The sequence below is a fragment of the Cryptotermes secundus genome, unplaced genomic scaffold, assembly GCF_002891405.2.
Source record: "Cryptotermes secundus unplaced genomic scaffold, Csec_1.0 scaffold94, whole genome shotgun sequence".
NCBI lineage: Eukaryota > Metazoa > Arthropoda > Insecta > Blattodea > Kalotermitidae > Cryptotermes > Cryptotermes secundus.
This window is the reverse complement of record NW_019737391.1, coordinates 142,532-158,795: the sequence shown is the minus strand read 5'-3', so window position 1 is coordinate 158,795 and position 16,264 is coordinate 142,532. Positions and strand designations below refer to the sequence as shown.

Genomic DNA, 16,264 nt, shown 5'->3' with positions numbered 1-16,264 from the left:
CTGGTCCTCGTGTCAACTCCCAAGTAACTGGCTTCAAGTCAAAGTCATATTATGACTAATGGTTAGTCAGCCAGTCTGTCTTTGTGTCAAGCACCCATCTTGACCCAGTTGTGAAGCACTTTACATGACAAACACTTCCCACATTTCTATATGAATATTCTTGGCATTGAGTCCTTTTTGCCACAAAGAAAATGCACAACAGAACTCTACTCTTTGGTATTATACTCTTCAAGTATGGTTGCCATTTGACTACTGAAACAAGCCTCAAAACATGTGCATGCTTATCTGCTTCCTAGACTGTCATGAAGCTGGACTGTGCTGCTGCCTAGTGATAAACAAAAAACCTATTACATCCATTACAGCTGTTTTACTTCCATATGTGACCTATTACCTGAATCTCCCTCATATTTCATCATGAACTCTGACACTGTGGTGTGTATAGGTTGACATCAGTTATGAGTGACATGTGTTATGCAACAAAAGGGAGCATATGGAAATTTACATAAAGAATCTTTTTGAATTAATATTCAAGTGGGTTTTATAATGTATGTAAGAAAATATCACCTCCTAAAATGCAGAATGACTTCCTGAACACACTGGATTATTGCAAACATTGTAGGTGACTTAGAATTCCATGTATACCTTGTAAATTAATGTTTGCCGTAGTTGTTTCTGTGTTATCTTGACCTTTAGTGAAAGCAGTGGTAACAAGAATTTGTTTTGGTGAGCTGTGATTACCCGAGCGGTCTAAGGCATGTACTGTCTTCGCTCACTTGGATCGTGGGTTCAGATCCCACTCAGGGCATGGATGTTTAGTTTGTGTATGTGTGTTTTTCGTTTTTGTGTACAGGTAGAGGCCTTGCGACGAGCTGATTGCCCGCCCAAGGAGTCCTACCAAATGTGTAAGATCTAGAAAAACCGAAGTGAACGGAGAAGTTCATGGAGGTAGGCCTAGGCCCACTGAGGCTGTAGTGCCAAGGGAAAAAAAAGCTGTGATTACAAGTATATTTCATAATTAGCTCTGTAACTTGTTTGGCAACTACTGCTTAGAGGTTAATTGTGTTTGCATCTAGTCTTGAATTACCAAAAGATTGTGTTCCTATCTGACTAACAATGCACACTTTTGAATGTGACATGAAAGTGAGGAGAGGAGAAATTCAAGCTGGGATTCTCTTCTGCTTCCATAATTGGCTGTTACTGTTGCTGGGCCAGATTAAGACTTTGTGAATCTCAAAGTTATGATAAAGGTGAAGCCCTCTACAATTCATTTAATAAAGTATTGTAGAAAGAATGATTAAATAAGTATTGTTTCAGAGAAATGCCATATTTTGATAATATTAGTTGTAATTAAATTACTAAAAGTTGTTAGTTTGCATGTGGCTATGTATGAATAAGAGTGTAACGTGTGTTTGTAAATGTGAAACAGCACAGATATGCAAAAGTCGTCATTTCCTTAGCAACACCAATGCAGCTACACTAGAACTGAAAGCAAGATGTGAAGAAGTGATGTCACTTCCCAATTTGTTTTCAGTTATTGCTGTTTTTCCTGAGTTTGTTGTTTCCATCATTCCAATCAGATGAACCAAAGCAAGCAGTGAGCTGTGTTATCTTCCTGGTTTTATAATAGACTGTTGTGTTTGTCTTGTGGGTGGGGTGTGCATGTATATACAGTATGCGCCAAAAAATGCAGTACTGAAACTCGTGCATCTCGAATGCACATGTGCGTTTGTCGAAGGGGCATAGCTCCAACTGCATGTGTTCCCAGTAGTGAAAAGGAAGTTGTGAAGTTGTTGGAAATGGGTCTCGATGGAGGAAAAAGTATTCATAGTTGAGTATTATTTCCGCTCATATGGAATTGGTCGTGAGGTGGGACGTGAGTTTGAAAAAGGTGACAGAACAATTCCAAGAGAAATTTAATAAGATGGCACCAAGTAACACAGTTATGCTGTCCTTTGTTACGAAATATTGCCGTTCTGGTAGTGTAACGTGTCAACGGAAGGGGAAGTCTGATCGACAAGTAACTATAACCGCTACATAGTACACGTGTGATGATATGGTGTGCCGTCTCAGCACACGGTAGGTTAGGCCCCTATTTCATCGAGGTTGAGGAAGGCAATTCTCTTACCGTCACCCAAGAATGCTACAGGGACGTGGTGATCAGACCATTTCTTCAGGATTTAAGAAGGTTCTGTCATGCAAGGGGCCTTCGTCTTTTCATTTCAGTACTGTAAATTTTGGCACATACTGTATTATAAGGCTGCAATTAAAACATGACAACAGTGCAAAACTTTGAACTTTTGAAAACAGTTGGTGTGATATTAGATTTTACTTCATATACTTATTGATTTTTGTATTTGTAATGTCACATTCCATCACCAGTATATAAAAATATCTTTTATTTTTCTCATTGTTGACATGTTAATAGTTGATAAGAATAAGGAGTCCTCTCTTACAGGAGCTTTGGGATGGCAAATGAATGTGTAAATATGGGAAATATGACATGGCGTTATTTTTGAAGACTTACAGATGGGCACTCAGGCATATGCTACTCAGATGTAGGATACATATAGCATGTTTCAGTGTCATGCTAATTGGGTTCCAAGGAAATAGAACCAGATAGATTTGATATGAAGTCAAATATCAAGTGATAATTTTCAGACTCTCCATTTGGGTGCTAAGATAAGTAATTTGTCCTTCTTTAAAAGGCCATAACCCTACAAAATTAGAATCACTGTGTCATTTTATCAGTTTTTAATTGAAAAACTAGTTTGTCCCATTTCCTTCTGAAAATGCCTTCAGAGCATCTTTGTAATTTAAATGTAAGGTCATATTAATGGCTCTGAATTCTGAGATATTGCAGTACATGAGCAGATAGCAGCTGTAGAATTAGGTAGTACTTCACTATTAGGTCAGTCAGTAGGCTTTTCAGTTTACAGTTACAAAATGTGGTCACCCTATGCTGCTATAGTATTTTGCAATAGCCCACAATTTTTTCTTCCCAATTGACAACATCCTCTCATAATCTTTGCTATGTTATTGGAGTTGCTAGGCATCTCTTAAGCATGAGGCATTTAAATCTTTTATTTTCCATAGAAGTTTTGAGAAACAAAATATAAATTTTTCTTCCAATGCATCAGTCAGTAAGGTTAGGCTAGCAGAAATTAACTCAATATCCATTAAAATCATTATGGCACTTGTGAGATTATGGTAACACAGTGCTTAGCAGTCACCGGTTGCAGGTAGTACTAATTCTGTGGTAGGTGGATATCTGCCGACAATAATCTGTCATCAGCTCTTGTTATTTCAATGAAAAATGCGTATTTAGAAGAGATTGTTGATACCTGTATTTTATATTTTTATCAGTATTTTATGATGTGATTGGCTTGAACTGGAGCCCATGGCAAATTAATAACAACATAAGTCAGTGAAAATTTCCTGTGCATAGTTTCCATTGATACAGATCCCAGATACATTAATTTGCCAGAAGTAACCTTGTAGCTTCGTACTGTATTTGTGTTTATAGTAGATATATTAGAAATATTTAATATTGAAAATTTCCTGTGCATAGTTTCCATTGATACAGATCCCAGATACATTAATTTGCCAGAAGTAACCTTGTAGCTTCGTACTGTATTTGTGTTTATAGTAGATATATTAGAAATATTTCATAGAGAATTTGTAGGCATGTTTGTGGTCAACTGCCAATATTTTGCATGCCTAGCTCCAATGATTGTTAGTTATTATCATTAGACAAAGATGTTATTTTGAAGTCCACCATATTGTTTTATATCTTAGTAAAGAATTAAGAAATGTACATGTGTCAAAGATCTGTAACCACACAGCTTTAGGATCCTAATTAGTGGCTTTAGTGCTATTCACATCTCATAGATTCATACAGGTACCGTGCTGCTAAAAGTTATCAAGATAGGTGGCCTCTGGTTTAATGCTGTTCACACCAAGTTTTATGAAAGTCTGTTAGGTTGGAAGTTAACAACAGTAAGTGAAAATACGATGTGTGGTATACAATAATATTAATATCTTTCATTATAAAATAAAGAAGGCCAGCTAAAATGTTAACTGTAATAAGGAAAGTGATAAAGCCCCCCCCCCATGGTATTAACGGGTAATAAAAGAAGGAAGCACAATGAAGCTTCCATTTAACGTTTCTTCATTTAAAATTTTCCCTCATATAATGGTCAATTTCATTGATCCCACATAAACTTGGCCTTTACTTGCTCCATCTGAGATTTTCCTAGGTTTAGTGTTCAGATGCACTGCTCTCTAAAGAAACCCTGAAAGGCAGTTTCACTGTACACTGTTTACTAAGATATTTTCATGAATAGCACAACACTATCTAAGGCTTCACTATGATTTGAGTTCACGTGCCCCCCCCCAAACACATGTATGCACAGTACCCAGATATTTATGTGCCCATTGTTTGAGGGTTTTCATAAAGTTTAGAATGCCCACACTAAAGATAAAGTTGTCCCTGTGCTCAACTAATTAGGCACTGAGCCATGAAGGCATATGGGGGAATGGATGTATAGATCCACATTTTCTTGACCTCGGCCATAGCTGGAGGTGAGTGGTGAGCTTCACGCCCCTGCTGCTTTACCCTGGGGAAAGAGCCCCTATTACCCATTAGATAGGAGGCTGGGTGGGCCCTAGAGCTGGTCTGGATGATATGGAGAAGAGAAAATTCTGACAATCCCTTGGTTGTCCAGCTTGTAGGCAGTCGCTAAACTGACTATGCTACCCCAGCTTGCCCACACCAAAACGTTTTTAAAATTATTACCAGAGCAGTTTCTTGCTGCCTGTGTGTATGTGGATGTCACTTCAAAACATTTTCTTGAAAACTGCTGTTCAACAGACAAGTTTATAGTAATAAAGAGTACTGATTTCTGGGGTATGATGTCATAATGTAGTCCTGTAGAAGTCCCCAACTGCATACATCTGCAGGGCCAAAGAGCAAGTGGAGCAAGCAGGATTTCTCTTTGACCCTGAAGATAGAGAGTATGTTCCACTGGAATGCCAGTGAATTTCTGCCAGATTACATGCAGTCACATCCAAGAAGATCATAGTCTTCATAGTCACTCCTTCGAGAACTTAAAATGCAATTTTACAAGTCAGCTGAAGCCAGGAACAGAGCCATCTCTGGAAATGTTTTGTCTCACAACCCTATGGGCCTTCACGGCCTGTTAACAGGGATAGCGTTACTTTTTTTTTAGTCTTCTTTGTTTTGTGCTTCTGAATGCATGGAAAATTTTGTGTGGTGTTTCCAGTAATATAATTCAACCAAACATTTATCATGACAAATTACCTACCTGTTATCATGATAGCTTTTATGTTGGAGACCCCCCACAACCCTTCACTTCCTAGAAAAACCAGGATATAATTGGTAGTTCTAGTCCAATGTTGTTTTCACTGCATACGAAAACACACTGTGTGTATAGATCAGAAGGGATCATGGCATATGAGGGAAACTTGGTCACCAAGTGTGCAGCAGCAGATTCTCCATTGTTAATGTTAGTTAGTGCTATTGGAATTGTGTTTGGTAAGGGAAATTTTTATTAATACCTCCTTTTTAGCATCTCTGTATTGCATTCATATTTGTAAATGACCACCTCTATCACTCAGCAGCATAAAGAGAATTTTGACTGGTTCATGAACACTGAATGATGTCAACGTACTTATCATCACGCACTCTATAGCATATGGTTTTGGTCAAGGAAAGAGACAGAAGAGGGTTTAATATCTGATGTGACAGGTTGTGGTAGTACAGGACTCTTTGTTATGTGGGTTGCACATGGTTGCTTTTATATAATGTGTAATGCACCATGTTAGAATTACTTTAAAGGTATGTGTGTGTATATATATATATATATCTGTATGAATTCTGAATGTTTAAAATCGGAATATCTTTAATGGTTAAGTAACAATAAGCGTTAGTGGCAATATCACACCCAAGTTTATTTGAACAACTTAAACTGACACACGTCACTATCTGTCACTGACAATTTAGATTAAGTAACAGTCCAGTCAGTTGAAGTTCAGTATTTCGTTTGGGTCTAAGTGAATTGTTAACAGCTGCAAACAATCACAGTGGTTTGGTTGATTTGACACCTCATATTTAATGGCTGTCTTGTCACCAAAATGCAGGGCAAAATCATGACATAATGATAGGAAACAGATGTTTTGAAAATGTGGCACAGTTCAGATATATTGAAACGACGATAACAAATCAAAACCGGATTGAGGAGGAAATTAAGAGGAGAATTAACTCTGTTAATGCTTGCTACCATTCAGTCCAGAACATTTTGTATTCTCGCCTGCTGTCCAAAAACATAAAATTTAGAATATACAAAACCATAATTTTGCCTATGGTTCTGTATGGATGTGAAACTTAGTCTCTGACATTAAGGGAGGAAAATAGACCGAGGGTATTTGAGAACAGTTTTGAGGAGAATATGGGGTGGTATAGTAGCATTCTATTTTATGGGTCATGCTGTCGATGCTGGTGGCCGTTTCATATTTAGTTAGTGGAAATCTGCGTAGAGATGGCAGCAGTAATATATCGTGACGTCACCGCGGCTATGTTGTCGAAGAGTTTCCGGGTTTGGAGGGATGCGTGGGAGAAAAATATGGTGCATGCCAATGGAAGTTTGTGACGGACGGTGACAGTTTTATACGGTTTTATTGTGTAGACAGTTGATTAGCTCCTGAGAATATGGCGAATGAAATTGTAACAGCAATTAAACATGTGGATATTAATAACTCAAATGTTAATTGTGAAGATGAATCAGATGTAGTCAATCCCTGGAATGTGGTTAGCAAATCAGAAACTGGAATAGATTATGACAAATTAATAAGTAAGTATATTAGTAGGGCATGTACAAGCTGAAAGTAATTCTAAATCCCCTTTATGTGAGTTCGGGAATGGCAACTCTTACGGCTAGACATAAAGGTCACTCTTCATTTCAGTTCATGAAACTGGACAAATATGCAAGTTAGATTATGTGAAATTCAATTTCCGATTACCTTTTGGATTTACATGTAGGGAGTTTATTTTTCATCTTTGTGAGCGTGCCTGCCAGACTGTTGTAAATTATTTATAGCCTACCCCTTATTTAAAGAAGAATTTCTGGGAGATGTGAACCCCCGTTTTTCTTTGATATGACAGGTACTGCATACAAAACGACGCGTCCAACGATTCTTCTATTGTTGCTTGTGTATTAGTTGCCGCGATAACGTTTTTACCCAGCTGTTGCCTGGCATCGACGCAAATACACATACAGACGCACAGACTGATGGGAGGGATTTATGACATACACTGTTTAGATGGGCTCAGGAGTCTTGATATAAATACCAAGTTTCATAAAAATTAATTCAGGCATTCAAAAGTTAATAGGGGGGATACACAGAGGTATAAACAACATGGTGATCTTATAAGACTACTTTTATTTTTTGCTCAAACTAAGGTAGGCTAGAAAATAAAAGTACACTTATGCAATCTCCATTCTGTCTGGGTGTTTGTGTATCTCCCGCAGCAGCTTTTGAATGCCTGAACCAGTCCTTACAAAACTTGATGTCGGTATCAGGCATGGCACCTGAGCCCAACTCAACAGTGTTCTTCATAAATCTGTGCCATCAGTCTGTGTGTCACCTCTATTGGTGCTAGGTAATGGTTCGGTAAAAATGTTATCACGGCAATGAATACGCAGGCAACAATAGAAGTATTGTGTTGGGTATCATTTTCTATGCTGTCTGTTATAAAAGGAAAGTAGGCGATTAGTTCTTCCCATTCCATGTGGAGGTGGTGTCAAATACCTCCACTGTAGCCCTGCAAGTTGTTGGAGGCAACGTAAAGGGAACCCAGTCCCTAGGGGTATAACTGGCCTAACCTGGTCCTGGGGATAGAAGTACGGGAACCTGGCTCTTCGGGTTGAGGGAGTCTTGAATCTGAGACAGTAAAATGTGGTCATGAGTTCTGCGGGACTCAGACCTGAGAATGACTGTGCTGGTGAGGGCCAGCAGCAATTATAAATGACAGACACATCCTCTTGTCAAAGAGGATGTTACATGAAGACTATAACCATAAGTGTTCAGTTGGAAAATAAAATTATTGGTCGTAAGTCTCAAGGGGCTTGTCACCAAGATGAACTAATTGGCGTAATCGGCCAATCATAAAGTAACTCCAACTCTGACTATTTCTACCCAGAGCATATTGTTTTGATTACGGGTACTGCACTGCTGTGCACACTTACTTGATATCATTCTACACTGAAAATGGAAGTATTTATAGACTCAAAAATGGAAAGCGGAAACTCATTGTTTAGCCTTTTATTGTGTAGGAAACCAACCTGAAGTGGATTCTAAAATGAACATAGTTTTTTTTTATTTGGAAATTTTTAGCATTTGTTTCTTTAGACCACAAAAATATACTTGAGCTGTATTTGAAAAGGAGTTTTCTATAAAACATAATAATATTTGTAAGAGTTTTGCATAATAGGGGCCATGTACATTGAGACTTCACATAAATTTTATTTTAAATGTTTTTATTATAATTTGAAGAACATGGCTATTACCACATATAGAGAGGAGTCTGAAGAACCAATATGAAACTGAAGAAAATTCATATGGCAGATGTGGTGTACGCTGACATAAGAAATGCTGTTTTCCCAGAAACATGCTTCATTTTATCTGTATAGATCATTTTATTATTGTAAACAATACTTTATACATCTTGATTTCAGAAAGGTTTGGTAGTTCAAAGATTGATGATGAGCTGTTGGATAGATTTGAGAAGGTGACAGGCCATCCTGTTCATCATCTGTTACGACGTGGAATATTTTTCTCGCATCGAGACATGCATCAAATTTTGACAATGTATGAACAGGGGAAGCCATTCTATTTATATACAGGACGTGGTCCTTCATCTAGTTCAATGCATGTTGGACATCTCATTCCTTTTATTATAACCAAGTAAGTTATCAGCTTATAGTAATTTAATTCTGCATTGCCACTGATATACTACAAGTGTAAGATTTATATGAATACAATTTCTTACAGGTATGACAACCATACAGGTAAAATTACAGATAACTATTTGAGTATTTTTGTCATAAATTTGAGCAGAGATATGGCTCTTGCTCATGATGATTCCATTTCCCTCCACCTGGCTAATACCTCCATGCTTCTTTCAGATGGCTGCAAGATGTGTTTGATGTTCCTCTTGTGATTCAGTTAACAGATGATGAAAAGTTCTTGTGGAAAGACTTGCAAGTAGATGAAGCAAATCAGTTAGCCTTTGAAAATGCCAAAGACATTATTGCATGTGGATTTGATATTGAGAAAACATTCATCTTCTGTGATTTTGATTTTATTGGGTAAGTCAGGTTTCAGTTTCAGAATGTTAAATTATTACTGCTGCTATATACATTTTCTGTAGCTTCATTCATTCATTCCCTTTATTTTCCATATATGCATACAGGCAAAAAACCTAGGATGTGGAAATAGCCCCTTTGATAATAGATGTATACATATAATAAATTACATAAGTCACAACCAAAATCACACACACTAGTCAACCAACATAGATAATAGAGCAGAAAAAACTTATTACAATTATAATTAATAAACATAATTGAAAAAGAACATTACTATAAAAACTTAAAATTAATACACTTTCACTCAAATTACCTAAATTAACTGAATTAAATGCCTTATGTAAAGTTAAACTGTATACTAGACATAGTAATGTGGCTCTTCTGGGTGGAGTACATGATACAAAGTTTAATTAGTTAACAGAAATTAAAGTTATATACCATTCACTGCAGAGAAGTTATATCAGTTTTCATAATAATACAGTGTACCTTTGATTCTCTATTGTTTGTGTGGCTTGTTTCCCAGATGAAAATCCTACCGTTAACCTTTATACCAGCTCAGTATAAATTATATTGAATCAATTTTAGTGGCAGAAGATGCATGATTTGTTTCCTGTTTACTATCTTACCACATCTGGATGCAAATCCTGGACTGAAGTTTAATTTCTACCTGGTTCTTGAATTGATGAGACTAACAAGCATGTGAATATATATCGTGACATGACGGCTGAAAGTCGAAGTAGTAGTCCCAGGAAGGCGTTTATTGCTAAGCCGTGGCTGGTAAACACACTTCCATGGTAACCAAAGTATTCCCGCATCAGAAATATAGGGGCCATCACTAGGCAGCAGCTCACATAGTACATAATTCAACCATGGAGGAATTCTTGGAAGTGATGGTCTCTGTTCAGTCCATACTGAGGCTGTGTAAGGAGACCCAACAGGCAAAAAGCAGAGGACATATAAAATCATGAGAATGCTCATGTGTGCAGCATAGGACAAGGCAAAGCCAGACATGGAAAATATAAGACGTTCATACTTTGCAGCGGTTAAGCTTATGACCATTCAAGTGACTAAGCTACCATTGTAGCATAAGATAAATAAAATAGGCATGATCTGCTTTGCAAAGCCTGGAATACAGAATAGTTGTATATATTATAGAGGAAAGAATTTTCAGTATCAATCAATATGTGCAATATTTACACTTGACAAAGGCAAAGCATATTCATATGAAAAAAAAAATCCTCTCATCAGAATGGATGTTACACAGGGACTATGACCACAAGGGTTTTGAAATGCCAAGACTAACTGATTGATGATAAACCCCCAGTCGTAAAGTAACTCAGACTCTGAGTTAGTCAGTCTTGAATCAGGTTGGAGTCGGTAGTTAACAGTCTCTAGTTGCATTGTTAGCAGCCATTACCTAGCAATGACTAGTGAACAAACAAGACTATGTGTGCTGTAGTTGTGGTCATGTAGAGTGCGTGAATTAGTGTGACTTACAGCTATTTATATATATTTGTGCTGTAGTTAAAGTGATCTATAGCTTGTAAATTAGTGAGACTTTTATAGTTATTTGTAATTATAGGTTATAAGCATTCAATAAATCCTATTACCAATCCAAACACCATGCCTAGTCACTACCACAAGACAATGTTATTGGACCATTAAGTTTATGTATTATGTAGCTTCAGTTTGAATGCGTGTTTGCCATTCATTTAATTGTCCATTGCATATTTCTTCATTGAAAAATATTTATTAACCAGATCATTTTTGATTGATTACCAATAACATAAAGTTTATTTAAAATGTTAATTAATGTGTCGTGCAACTGCTTTTGTTTTCTAGAGCAGTTCCAGTATGATCCTTATGAGGTTGATTTGGGCTTCATTTCATAATTTTGTACATCAATTCTGTATCTCATAGATATATGTTCCTTATTTCTTCCAGACAGTGTCCAGACTTTTACCGAAACATGATTAAAATAGGTAAATGTGTCACCTACAATCAAGTGAAAGGTATATTTGGGTTTGGTGATAGTGATGTGATTGGAAAAATAAGCTTTCCAGCAGTGCAGGCTGCACCTTCCTTTTCAAGCTCATTCCCCTTCATCTTTGGAAAAGCAAATTTACCCTGCCTCATTCCTTGTGCTATAGATCAGGTAAGTCTATGGCTGGACAATATAAGTTATGGCAGTGACTTTGAAATGCATGTGTCACAAATAATGATTAATGTGGGTGTTCAAACACAAATAAATGCAAACATGTATTTAGTTTGGTTCACATTTTATGTTACAAAAATTGTTTGCCATTGTTGATCTTAAGGATGAAAAAATTCTTCTTCAGTTGAATTGAGTTTCAAGAAATTTAATGTTAACTGCCCTTAGTACTGTATGTGAAATTGGTTTGATTTTGCAGGATCCATATTTTCGGATGACACGCGATGTTGCCCCAAGACTTGGCTACCATAAGCCGGCCCTTCTTCATTCCTCATTTTTCCCAGCATTGCAGGGAGCTCAGACCAAGATGTCAGCTAGTGATTCTAATACATCGATTTTCCTTACAGACACACCTAAGCAAATAAAGAACAAGGTACAAAAGAGAGACAATTTTCAGAATTGAATGTTAGAATGTGGTACAGCTATTCTGTTTTCACTTTTTTTTTTTTCTTGGCACTACAGCCCCAGTGGGCCTAGGCCTACCTCCATGAACTTCTCCGTTCACTTCGGTTTTTCTAGATCTTAGACATTCGGTATGACTCCTTGGGCGGGTGATCAGCTCGTCGCAAGGCCTCTACCTGAACATATCTCTATATGCTACTCTGCAGGGATGACAAACAAGACACACTGTCACTTAACTGTCATTAAGAAAAAAAGTAAAGCTATCCCTGTAACAGGCCGTGAAGGCCCATAGGGTTGTGAGACATTGAGGGTCCCACATTATCTAGACAGTCGGCTCAAATATGGTGGTAAGGTTGTCAGCCTTACACGCCGGCTGCGCTTTACTCCCCAGGAAAATTAGTTAATTCCTGGTACTCATTTCTGTTAGAGGCTGATTCAACCCCAGGGCCATAGTGCGGCAGGAAGTCATTACTGATGTTAAATATTCACAACCTTACATTTTAAGGCATGAATCCAGTATGCCTACCTTCATTGAAGGTATAATTTAATTGGACTGTTTAAAATTATTATGATGATATGTTTTTTGTCATTAACACATTTGCTGCAGAAATTGAAGGAAGTTACTTCATCACTTCAACTTCAATTTATGTGAATCTGTTATCTTAAAGAGTTTGTAATAGACCACAGCTTTGGTCACCCTATTCATTAGCATTCTATATCTCTGACCATTACTAAACGTCTTATATTTGTATAATCTCCCAGAATTTCCCTCTGTCATTGTTCATGAGTACAGAGGTCTGTTGTTTCAGTGTTTCTGTGTCTTAAGTTTGTGCTAGCACCTAATACTATTCACATAACCACAATAACAGTCATTCATACAAAACTTAAGAATACATTTATAATTTATCATTGTACTAAATTTTGTGTTATAGTTTCTCAATCTCAAGAGTAAGTCTACATTTTACATGGAAGAGCCATCATGAAAACTTCAAATCTTAAATACATTTTTCATAATCACCAGGTTGTTATTTTAAATTATGCCAAATGACCATAATCAAAAGTGGGATGTCTGACAAAGATTGTATCACCATTGAAGATATTAGGAGCATGTAGCAGTGATCTGTATGTTGCTTCCACCAGTTAAGTTTGGATGGTTGTCATGTTAGTACTCTTGATAGCAGGAAATTAGAAAGTAAGAACATTCCCTCGCTGTCATGACATACATTCTTATATAATGAAAATCAGCCAGTTGGTTCTCAGTTGCTGCTGGAGGACAAATACAGATAAGATACTGTAAGTGTACCTTTTTATGGAATAAGGAGCATAAGCTAGAAATATATTCACATTGTTTACAGATAAATAAGCATGCCTTCTCTGGAGGTCAGGCAACGATAGAGGAGCATCGAGAAAAGGGAGGAAATTGTGAAGTGGACATCTCGTATCAATACCTGCGTTTCTTTCTTGAGGATGATGAAGAGCTAAAACAAATTGAAAAGGTCTGTTTCTATATTATTGTGTCAAGTCTGAGTTTCTTTTCTTGAACACCTTCAGAATTTTTTGTTTGATTTCAGTCACAGAATAAAAATAATTGCTTTTCTTTGTGATATAAATTTTATGGGTAACTCGAGCAGCATTCCTCCTACTAAGAAGTGAAAACTGAGAAATGCATAAATAAATTGAAACTACTGCCTTTTTCTAGTTTTGGCAGTGTGGCTTTGTGTGACGAAAATTATGTCATGAGTAGTGAAGGTTGCATTCTGAAAAAGCAGTTACAAAGTAAAAGATGACTCATTACAACTAGAAAGCAGCATTCTCTGGTCATTCTTCATGAATCCACACACTGTTTTAATCCATAATCTTTCTTATTCAGTGCACATTTGACACCAGACACATCTATGCAGGTTTTATGTACCACATCTTGATAGAGGATGATGGGTAAGACGCTGACAATTTTGCTGTGACTTTTTACTAATAAGCTTTAGTGTAATATATATCAGAGGTGGAGCAACTCAAGGGGAAAGTTATTCTATGACTCTCAGTAGGATTGTAGTTTACACAAATTACTTGTGTATATATGATGAACACCTCATGTTATGCTGGCTCGGTAAGGTAAGAAACCAGTTTCAGAGTTGGGAACAACTGTGAAGAAGATTCTGCTGTTCAGCTTGTTTGAATCATGGTTTGCATGACTATAGCCCAAGAGAATGACCCTTTGTCACTGGAGATTCCACTGTAATATTTTTTTATTTCACAGAATTACAGTAGTGGAGAGCTGCTTACTGGAGAACTCAAAAAGAAGCTTATCAGTGTTCTTCAGCCTATAATTGCTGCACATCAGGAATGTCGAGCAAAAGTTACAGATCAGATAGTGCGAGATTTCATGACTCCTCGTAAACTGAAGTATGGCTATTGTTAAATGAATAAATTAGTATGGTGATACCTATGAAGACACTTTCATGCCTTGTTCAACATGAACCAGCAACTAGGTACATGAGCAAGGTTATTCTTAATTGACATAAAAATCAATTATGATGTGGGAGATTTCTGCCTTGAATTGAGAGATAGTAATGACAAATATTTAAAATAAGACCTAATAGTTTAAGGCTGTATGTTGTGACATATGCTTAGTTTTTGCTCTAACTAAAGACTTGCATACACTATCCTGTTTATTATACAGGCATTGGGTGAGGTGATGAGTGTATTGAACTGAATTCTATGTTTCCAGCGTTCTTAGTAAAACAGTGACACAGCTGTGAAAGTGTTAAATTTCAGTAGAGATAGTCATTGAAGAAGTGAAAATGGAAAACACTTCTGGCATCCTTACCATTTGTCTGTTTCTTTCTTTTTTTTTTTTTTGCAGTACTCAGGTATTTGATTGTTTTTGTGTTGCTGTTTCAACTGCAGAATAAGATATGTGTAGATTGGCATCTGAAAATAGCCGTGAATGGTATTTAAGCTGTGGAAGTAGGCAGGCTGTTTCAACATGCAGTCTCACACCGTCTGAATGGAGAGATTGAGAAAAACTGAAAACATCAAGATTGTTTCTAATCCAGTAGAGACTTGAATTGCATGTATCCCAAATACATGGATAAAGAATTAGTGCTTCAATGACTTGTTCTGTAATTGAGGTTTGATTAGTGGCAAACCGGACATTGCAGTTGAACTGTTAACTCTCCTGTTTCATATTCTGGTGCTCCCAGATTCAAATCTGACCCAGAGACTGACTATCCTGAATCACATTTTCCTCGGTCCTGCAGGTAAATGTCATGATATTTCCTCAGTTAGGCTATGGTCACTTCTTTCCACATCCTTTCCAACTCATTATTCACTCGTCCTGTCATTTGATGTTATGGAAAAAATCATTAAAAAACAATGAATGAGCAAATGAATAAGATTATATGTAGATGATTTTTTCCTTTCACCATCATTTTCAGAACCGCTCTGGAGGATTAAGAAGATTTAACTCCTATCATATGTTACTTTTAATTAGAAGTAACCACTTCTCAGATCTTAACCAGAACATTAACTTATCTTTGTCTGATTTCCATCATTTTCCTGAAATTCTTTCCAGGCAAATGACAGTGCCTTTAAATCCACCATTCATAACCATGTATATATATTTTTATTATTTTCTGGGGTATTTTGCAACACTGCCATTAGCTAGATTATAGAGCGTGATAGATGACTGATGATTTGAAAAGGATTTGGAAGGATGTGGTCATAGCAAATCAAGACATTGTCCTTCATTTTACTGGAAGGACTGAGAAAAACCTCAGTAAGAACAATCACTACCCTTGCCAAGATTTGAACCTAGCACCTCCTGAACGTTAATAAAGAGCATTATCATTATGCCAGGCAGCCTGTTCAGTCACTGAGGTTGAGGCATTGTTATTGATCAACTAATAACTTTGTTATATGAAGGTTTGAACTACCGTATTTACGCATGTATAGGCCGCATATTTTTTGCCAAAAATTCAAGAGGAAAACTGGGGTGCGGCTTATATTCGAAATATTCGAAATCACACTTCATTTAAAAAAAATTATATTCATAATTAGTAATACAGGGTGTTCTACTCCTGAAATAATATTCCAAGAAAATTATCTTTTCTATAATTTCTGTCTGAAAATTGTGCTGCAGCCTATACACGCACGCGGCCTATACATGTGTAAATACGGTATGTTCTAGTGCTGGGTTCTAATGTAATTATGCTAGCCCTCCATACTCTGTAAATGCTGTTCTAGCACATGGTTATGTGCGAGTGTA

At 36.9% G+C, this 16,264-nt stretch overlaps 1 protein-coding gene across 1 annotated transcript; it reads left to right on the top strand.

The window, feature by feature from the left end:
• Positions 1-6,633: 6,633 nt before the first annotated feature.
• On the top strand, positions 6,634-15,964 carry LOC111870277 (tryptophan--tRNA ligase, cytoplasmic). Its single transcript, XM_023862411.2, has 7 exons — positions 6,634-6,869; positions 8,754-8,982; positions 9,204-9,386; positions 11,331-11,541; positions 11,798-11,971; positions 13,356-13,496; positions 14,255-15,964. The coding sequence occupies exons 1-7, from the start codon at positions 6,728-6,730 to the stop codon at positions 14,414-14,416; spliced, it is 1,242 nt and encodes a 413-aa protein (XP_023718179.1). The 5' UTR covers positions 6,634-6,727; the 3' UTR covers positions 14,417-15,964.
• The last annotated feature ends 300 nt before the right edge of the window (positions 15,965-16,264 follow it).

Coding starts and splice junctions, on each gene's coding strand:
- LOC111870277 (XM_023862411.2), top strand. CDS start 6,728: ATGGCGAATGAAATTGTAACAGCAATTAAACATGTGGATATTAATAAC. Junction 8,983..9,203: donor ATTCCTTTTATTATAACCAA/GTAAGTTATCAG, acceptor TGCTTCTTTCAG/ATGGCTGCAAGATGTGTTTG. Junction 13,497..14,254: donor AGCTAAAACAAATTGAAAAG/GTCTGTTTCTAT, acceptor TTTATTTCACAG/AATTACAGTAGTGGAGAGCT.